Source organism: Polyodon spathula, chromosome 21 (genome assembly GCF_017654505.1).
Source record: "Polyodon spathula isolate WHYD16114869_AA chromosome 21, ASM1765450v1, whole genome shotgun sequence".
In the NCBI taxonomy this organism is placed as follows: domain Eukaryota; kingdom Metazoa; phylum Chordata; class Actinopteri; order Acipenseriformes; family Polyodontidae; genus Polyodon; species Polyodon spathula.
Window position 1 is genome coordinate 7,002,933 of NC_054554.1, and position 7,939 is coordinate 7,010,871.

A 7,939-nucleotide genomic window follows, 5' to 3' on the forward strand; every position below is an offset into this window, starting at 1 on the left:
TGATTCAGGCATGTCATAAATGTGATTAATTTGTACAAAATTAATGTTTTATGTTTTATATTATAACAAGACATTGTTTTAAATAACTGGAGCATACAAGATATTTTTATGTTTTACTATTTTAGCATGCAGAGATATACTGTTTAATATATTACTAATGGAGATTGTCTTCTGTATTGGATGTCATTTGTTTACAGAATTGTTTTGTTTTCGTTAAGAAATTGAGAGCATTGCTGTTCCACAGCCTGGCTTTGCTTTCCTTGTGTTTGGGGAGCAGATGATGGATCATGATTTCACTTGAAATGCTGCTATATAGATAACGTTAAAGAGGAAAAGATGTATTTTTTATTAACTTTTTAGCCAAAGTAGCAATAAAACATTTATACTGTGAAATGCAAGCTGTGTAATTTGTTTTTGATTGGCGTTTAGTTTGGGGTTGAAGATTTGAGCATGAATGGAGCACTCACTTCTGGAAGACAGATTTTAATCCAAAACGAGTGCTAATTTGGGTCCGTGAAACAAACCAAACAAATGTAATACGTTTTAAATCTCCGCTTGGTGGTCAGTAGTCCACATCACATTTTAGCACAACACATGCCATTTTCAGTCTCAAAAAAGGAGGGCCAATGATTGTGCTGGGCATGAAAACTGCTCCCTTCTTTCTGCTGGGCAAGGCTCACATGGCCAGGACTTGAGCAGTTTCTGATTTGTGAATACATATGGGGACTTTTAGCTTCAGTACGACAAACTCATCTTGAGAGATTTTCATTCCTTTACCTGTCGTTGTATTACTATTATGTATGCATTTTAAGCTTGTTAAAATCACATTGTCTCCTGCTGCAGCAATTAAGTATTGGAGCAGAAAATGTAATTTTACCCTCTGAGGAAAGATTCACTTTTATATTAAATTACAAATATAAAAAGGATTAAGAAAGTAGTCAATGATGTTAAAACTAATTGAAAAATGTTTATTAAGGGGAAAGCAAGTATAGCATTAACTGGGGAATAAAAAAATCTGACTATTGTAGCATGGCACAACAAACACAAAGCTCTAAATATTAAAATGAAAAATACATTTATATGTAAACTGCATATTAACAAGTCAACAAAATGATACCGACCTGATTGAAATGATAAAGGAAGTGACAACACAAAAACCTAAGCCTATATGTAACAGTTTAAAAAAAAATTTTCAACATACTGTTGTAAGTTGAAATGCCATTTACACTATGCAAGAAATGCGTGCTTAAAAGTAACAGAAGTGGTGAAAAAATTCCATTGAGTTGACTTCTCAATTGAGCAAAAATCTACCCCTTCAGTTTACTGGATACTCTGTACTGGCAAGCAGCCAACACAACACTGGCAATGTAAAATACAACCAGCAGTACCCCGAAAGCTGCCACGGCACCATCTGTACCCGAGATGTCACAATTCATCCAGGTCATCCCATTCCTGGCGTAGAGCCGTGCCCTACGCAGACAGATTTCGGTGGCATTCATCTTCAGTGCGAAATGCAAGTAAACCCCCACACTCGCAAGGTAGCCCCCTGCTGCCAGGGCATGGAACAGCACTTCCAGCAATAACCAACGGCAGTGCACAAATCTGGCACCCCCTACCAAAACTGCCAGAGTGAGTGTGCACAAGACCACAGATACAGCCAGGCCACTGTACAGGAGTGGCGCTCGCATGAATGAGAACTGCTGGTCGAGCTCCATCACCTGTCGCATCTCCTCCCCCTGGAAGGGGAACGACATGTAGGACAGGGTCAGGGAACCGCTGCCAAAACCAGAGCTGGCAGAGCTCAACCCTGACAAGGTCATGTGGGAGGTCACCACACACACCAGCACTAGGATGTTCAGCATCACCTCCACCAGCTGAAGCACACCTGTGTGGAGAAAAGAAAGTGTTTGGGAGTAAGAGGCAGTGAGTGATTTAAAAAAAAAAAAAAAAACATTTCTCCAGCGCCCATGCAAAGAGAGACAGGTTAGATAAGTGTGAAAGAACGTGTAAAGGTGCAAGAGTGAGAAAGCACCAGAAGGTTCCAGTTATAACTGTGGCACTTCTTGTGAAGAGATGGGAATGTTGAAATATAAGAACATTTGCGTGAGAGTGAAGGAATGTCCAAACTGAAATATCAGGAGTTTCAGTAAGACAATAAAGGGTGGGTTTAGATGCCTACTTTAAGAAACACTACAAAATCTGCATCCTTGTGTGCAATTTACATTTCCCAACAAACAAGACTTGATGTCACATATAAAACACTTGTTAGAAGGGAAGTTATGAAACAAAATTAAAATGCTAATGGGAAAGACAGTGAAGTCAAAAGGGAGACTGAGTAAGGTCGTAGTCAAAAGGAAGGACCCCACATTTCTGCTATTTATTTTTTTTAATATCCTGACATTAAATAAAAGCTTGACTTCTTGAACATTACACGTCGAGAGAAGTATTTGCTATTGCATAAAAAGAAAGTAGATGACAACATTTTTGTTAAAAAGTTAAAAAGGTTAAACAACTATTTTTCACAAGAGGATTTCACCAGTGTTACACTTCATTTTGAACAACCTGCACCCTTTGTAAACTCTACAATGCTGAATTGTCACATATGGAAAATTGCACATTGGTATTCTGTACTGATGTTCTTGAAATCTGAAAACTAGGATAACTTGAGCAATAGTCTCAGAGTGTATAGAAAATATAGATTTCACTGTACATTATAGGAAAAGGACCCACATACAAAGCTATACTGTGGACAAATATACTAAACTAATAATCAAGAAATTATATTTTAGTGTTAAACTGAACAAGTGTGGGATGTTGCAGGTTTACAATCACATTCCATAACATAAAATTATCTTCAAATAAAAGGCTTAAAAAAAAACCCCAAAAAAACAACATTCCTAATGCTAAAGCTGAACTACTGGATATACACCTGTTTTATTCACAGTACACTGTGGTAAAATACACTGTATATATGTCATCGCTATAGCTTTACAAAGTACTCAAAAGTTATGGCCTTAATAAAACAAGTAGTTTTATTGTACAACACATCCAGAAATTAAAATAAAGATGAGTGGTGTCACATATCTCATGTAAACCATGTCAAATTAATGTTAGAATGTCACCAAAAATGAACTGTAGATTAGAACAAAATCATTGAGTGGAATGACACAAAAGGACCAAGGGGGGTTTTAATCCATGGTTCCAGGGATAAAATTAGACTTGCACTGCAAAGTCATCCACGACCATCCAAGTTTCAATCTTAGCTCCACTAGACACTTTCAAGCTACATTCCTATGTCTTGTTTGTCCCCAGTGTAGTTCTATGTAAAACAAATTCCTTGGCAGTGGGTGAAAGGAATCCTCTAAAAGCCATGCCCATCTTGAGGCTGCTTCTTTAGCTCACGCACCCTCCTGAAAGCTCGGACAGCGAGCCAGGCACTAAAGGGGAATGCTAGGACTCCAAGGACCCCAAACAGGCCACTGGCGATTTCCGCCCCGTTGAGACCGCAGGAGAAGCCTTGGTATCCTTTGCTAGCATACATCTCATTTCTGTCCTTGCAGATCTGAGAGTTGTAAGCCTCCTGCAGCTTTATGAAATGGAAAGCCATTGCTGGTACGTAACCCAGTCCAATTAGGACACCCAGCACACATTCGACGAGCAGGATCACAGGCCAGCGAAAAGGAACGCGCAGCAGGCCCAGGAGAAGCATCAGACAGGCGTAGCCCATGAGAGCACCTCCGAAAGCCATGGTAGCCGTGGCGATTGGAAGTTTCAGCTGGTAGAATTGGGTGTCCAGCTTTTTTACCTTCTCCGCCTCTGCTCCAGTAAAGGTATTGGCTCCTCCAAAGTAGTACGCGTAAATACCGCCCAAGCTGCCATAGTCTTTATATGTCTCTGATGCGTTAAACGACACCCCAGCACAGATCACTAACAGCAGGTTCAGCAGGACTTCCAAAACCTGGCACAGAGCTGAAACAGAGTAGGAGATGGGGTGGGGTAGGGTGGGGTGGGGAGAAAGAAAGCGCTAATTAGATTAGAAGGGCATGCAGTGCAGTGGGGTGGGGGTTTAGTAGGTTTTAAAAGGAGAAAAGATATGGTCATTGTTTGTACATAAATACGTGTTACATTTTTAAAAATCATGCCAATAATTAATCATGCAAGAGACAGCCGCATACCCCATGGATTCACAGTTGCAAGGTTGTATCATAGGCTGGGGTATGACTACAACCAGCAATGCATTTGATCAGTCGGTCCAACCCATGCATTATTTAGATTTTCTTCTTTCTGATCTTCCATATGAATAAATAAATTGAACCTCCTCCTCACAGCTATCCTTATCTAAAATCTTCATTGATCAAGTTTAAGCAACATTTGAGGCATCAGGCATCAGAAACAGACAGTTTGTGATGCAGAACGCTGCGATGAAACAAGAAAACGTCAAAAGCAATAGCGAAACTACGTTTGCAATCCCTTCCCAAAACCTATACTTAAATGAACTGTATATAGCCTTTGATCAGTGAAGCAATACTACTGACACAGCTCATCTTCACATGAACGAGAAATTTTGCATTCCTCACATTCAGGTTGTTTTTCACACTGCACAGGGCGTAACTGCCAAGCCAAGACCTGCCTCGCTGAAACCTAGAACACATTGTTCTAGTAAGATAAAAAGCAACTCAAGTACAAACTGCATACTGAAGCGTCACTCAGGCCTCCTCTTCCACTCACTAGCTGCCAGGCACAGATCATCTTGAATTCCTCCTTCCCTCCCTTGCCCAGTAGAAGTGTGGTTTGAAACCCTTTTACACTGAAGATACTATGATTTCAAAAAGTCCTCATCTTTTAACATTAAACCCGAGTTGGGTTGACTGTTGCAATGTTTGTATGCGTGTCTCCACTCTATACCCTTTTCCGGGGATACGGTATGTCTTTGAAGTGGGGGATAACAAATGGCAAAATGTTATAGGATCTTACCTCTTCCGGTACAAAGATATCTGCACTGGTAGCATTCCAAAAGACCAGGTCCTGGTTCGTAAAAATCCATTTGTTCAGGGGGGAGCCCATTCCTGGGGGATCCATACGATACTGAGGATGTTTCATCATATCTGTGAAAGTGACAAAGAAAAGGCAAATGTATCTATAGCTACTGTAACTCTAGCCTCATCAAGAACATATAAAGTTTTCATTTACCTCTCCTCGCGGTGGTGAACAGGCTGGTTTTCTTTGAAGGAGGTCTCACTGTAATCAGGGGGGGCTGTGGGATATGGGGGTTCTCTATTGTGTCGCTGATCCCGAGAATACTGGTCTCTCTTGTCATCATACTGGTCTCTCGAGTGCCTCTCCCTTTTCCGGTCTCTGTCCCTCTGTCCCCTGCCATCTCCTCTCTCTTTCTTAGGGCGGTTTTCCCGGTCCCTGTCCCGATGAGGATCCCTCTCACCCCTTTCCCGGCTTCGAGGGCGATAGTTGTCCTGTTCCGGGTATCTCCCCCCTGCCGACATTTTAGATATACTCTTTTAAAAGTTGTTACTTGGATACTGTAGCGAGAGAAAGGAAAAAAAGGATACATACGTTATTGAAAAAATAAACCCTTAATCCTTTCAGTGTACAGGACAAAATTAGAAGTAGACAAATGTTTCGGCTAGTTGCTTTACCAGTGTACTTAGCTTAGTTTATTGGGAAGTTTTAACTTACACAAGCCACCATTCATCTATACTGTAGTACTGTAGCTTGGTTAGATGTACAATTACATCTTATCAGGCAATAGGTCCACTTGCTATCCAATTAACAGGTGTTGGTGCAACTGTCCTTTGCATAGAAAAAGCAGAAGAACCACTCTTTGTGATATGAGGAAATTCATCAATTTAAAAAGAAGAACTCCATGTCCACAATACATACAATAACAATAATGATATTTTGACTTGTAACTGGCAATATTCACATTACAACTTGCAAACATTTTTTTAATAAGTGAGTGTTGGACTTAGAAATGTAACGCTGCATAGTTACTATATCTGTATTTGGTCTTTTTGATATTGTATATATTAAGAGAATTTAAAAAAAAAGGTGGAATACCAATTCATTTTCCTTCATAGTTATTATGATAGACCTGAACTGAGAATGCAAGTTGAACTTAAAACCAACAGAAAAACACAAAACAAAAACAATAATTTAGTTTAGATGTATAATTTAATTAAAGAAAGGGTTTTCCACTATCTGTACAAATTTCTCCCATATTCAAAGGATAAAAATAAGTAACTAATATAATTTCCTATATATATATTATATATATATATATATATATATCTATACAATTAACATCATGTAGAAAGGCAATATGTCGTGTTGACCACAGTATAGTTTTCAAAAAGATCTTGCAGTTTAACACGTTTGGAAAATCTGACACAAAAATGCATCAGATTACCTTTAGATAAGTCACCTAGAGTACTACACAAACAAACAAACCATTTGATGTTCGAGGGTTTATAAACAACACGAAACCAGCTCGGCAAAGCAGACAAGAACACAAGCAAAGCCTTTCATTACAATGCAAACTTCTCAGGTTACAGAAACTGAGATGTTGTTGAGAATGCCCAACCGAAACTCTAAAGAAAGAATTACATAGCAATCAGCATAAAACAAAACAAAACAAAACAAAACAAAACAACAAGCTCTTGAGTTTTACACCCTAAACAGCAATATTTACTAGTAGAAATGTAGTTAAAAACAGTTACGTTGTCGCCTACAGCTGTTTATTTAAACCTCAAAGTTGCACCTTTTCGAATAAGAAATGTAACCACCAACATAGCGACGGGTAACCTATTTACTATTAGTAACTTACCTGAGTGGATGCCCTTACCAAAAGTGATATGTACAATTGTTTTCGCAGTGAACCATGTACATCAAATCCAATATGTCTTCTTCACTCAATTTTGATCTGTATAACTCTGTCTAGTTCAGCATGGTTCGGGGTGGTACGTACTACTTGTTTTTCTCGTTTCACAGAGAAGCTTTTGTTTGCGCTTGTTCTCTGCATGCACATCTTCAGCGGCGCACTCACACTCCTTTGCATTACCTGCAACAATTGGGCGTACTCGCTCTCACGCACCAGACCTCAGTACGGTAACTTTACCTTACACCATACTGCGTCCAGTACGGTGCGCACTAAGCACGTTTCTCCTGCTTTCTTTACAGCACAGGTCCTCAATCAGAGGCTTTTTTTTATTTTTTATAAACGTTTTTGTTTTGTTTCAAATACACCTGTTACATGCTAAAATGTTTTTTTTGTAATTTATTTTACTAATATGTTAGATTTATAATAAAAGGAAATATATATATATATATATATATATATATAAGATCTTAGTAATAGAATAGAGATAAGAATTATTATTTATTATATTATATTATTATAATAGTAATATAGTAATTTGAATTATAGTTTATTTATTTAGCGTCCCGTGAACTACAACATATTTAATTAATTTACAGCTGGTTTTACAGAACTCTAGAATACTTTACCTAAATTAACATTAGGAAGACCAAGATTTCACTGGGTTCGTGAAATCAGCCATAAAGAGCTTAAAAGTTCTGCACTATCTATATTAGCTACAAGTGACCTTTAGCGACCACTATAGTCCCTGCAACGTGTATGTTACTGAAATACTTGGACTTGCTGATTCTTGATGCTCTCTCATAAATTAATCTATACAGAATGACACAATTTACGGTCATAAAATGGGCACTTTTTTTTTTTTAATTTTGTAATATTTTGCTATCTTCTTTCTACTGTATTTTTTTTTTTTTTTATTACTGCATTAATGACAATAAACCCGACAATAATGATAAAATAAGAAGGATTATTATTGAGGGCAATGGCTTTTAGGCAGATTATTAATCAGGTCATGATGACATGCTTGAACTCTTTCTCATACAGTAACGT

The 7,939-nt window shown here is 38.3% G+C and overlaps 1 protein-coding gene across 3 annotated transcripts; it reads right to left on the reverse strand.

The window, feature by feature from the left end:
- Positions 1–947: 947 nt before the first annotated feature.
- marveld3 (MARVEL domain containing 3) lies at positions 948–7,091 on the reverse strand. 3 transcript variants are annotated; one of them, XM_041222106.1, is made up of 4 exons: positions 6,839–7,091; positions 5,191–5,534; positions 4,975–5,105; positions 948–1,885 (listed from the first exon to the last, which is right to left on the reverse strand). In XM_041222106.1, exons 2-4 carry the CDS (start codon positions 5,496–5,498, stop codon positions 1,308–1,310), a joined length of 1,017 nt encoding a protein of 338 aa, XP_041078040.1. In that variant the 5' UTR covers positions 5,499–5,534; positions 6,839–7,091; the 3' UTR covers positions 948–1,307. The 3 variants fall into 3 exon arrangements, with proteins under 3 accessions (XP_041078040.1, XP_041078039.1, XP_041078038.1); XM_041222105.1 differs by lacking the exon at positions 948–1,885 and adding an exon at positions 2,372–3,969 and having other exon boundaries at positions 6,857–7,090; XM_041222104.1 differs by lacking the exon at positions 948–1,885 and adding an exon at positions 2,372–3,969 and having other exon boundaries at positions 6,839–7,090.
- Positions 7,092–7,939: the final 848 nt, after the last annotated feature.

Bases quoted from the DNA above. Each gene is read 5' to 3' on its own strand.
- marveld3 (XM_041222105.1), bottom strand. From the start codon at position 5,498: ATGTCGGCAGGGGGGAGATACCCGGAACAGGACAACTATCGCCCTCGA. The intron at 5,106-5,190 runs GTAAATGAAAAC...TCACTTTCACAG, and splicing joins GTTCACCACCGCGAGGAGAG to ATATGATGAAACATCCTCAG. The intron at 3,970-4,974 runs GTAAGATCCTAT...ACTCTGTTTCAG, and splicing joins ATATCTTTGTACCGGAAGAG to CTCTGTGCCAGGTTTTGGAA.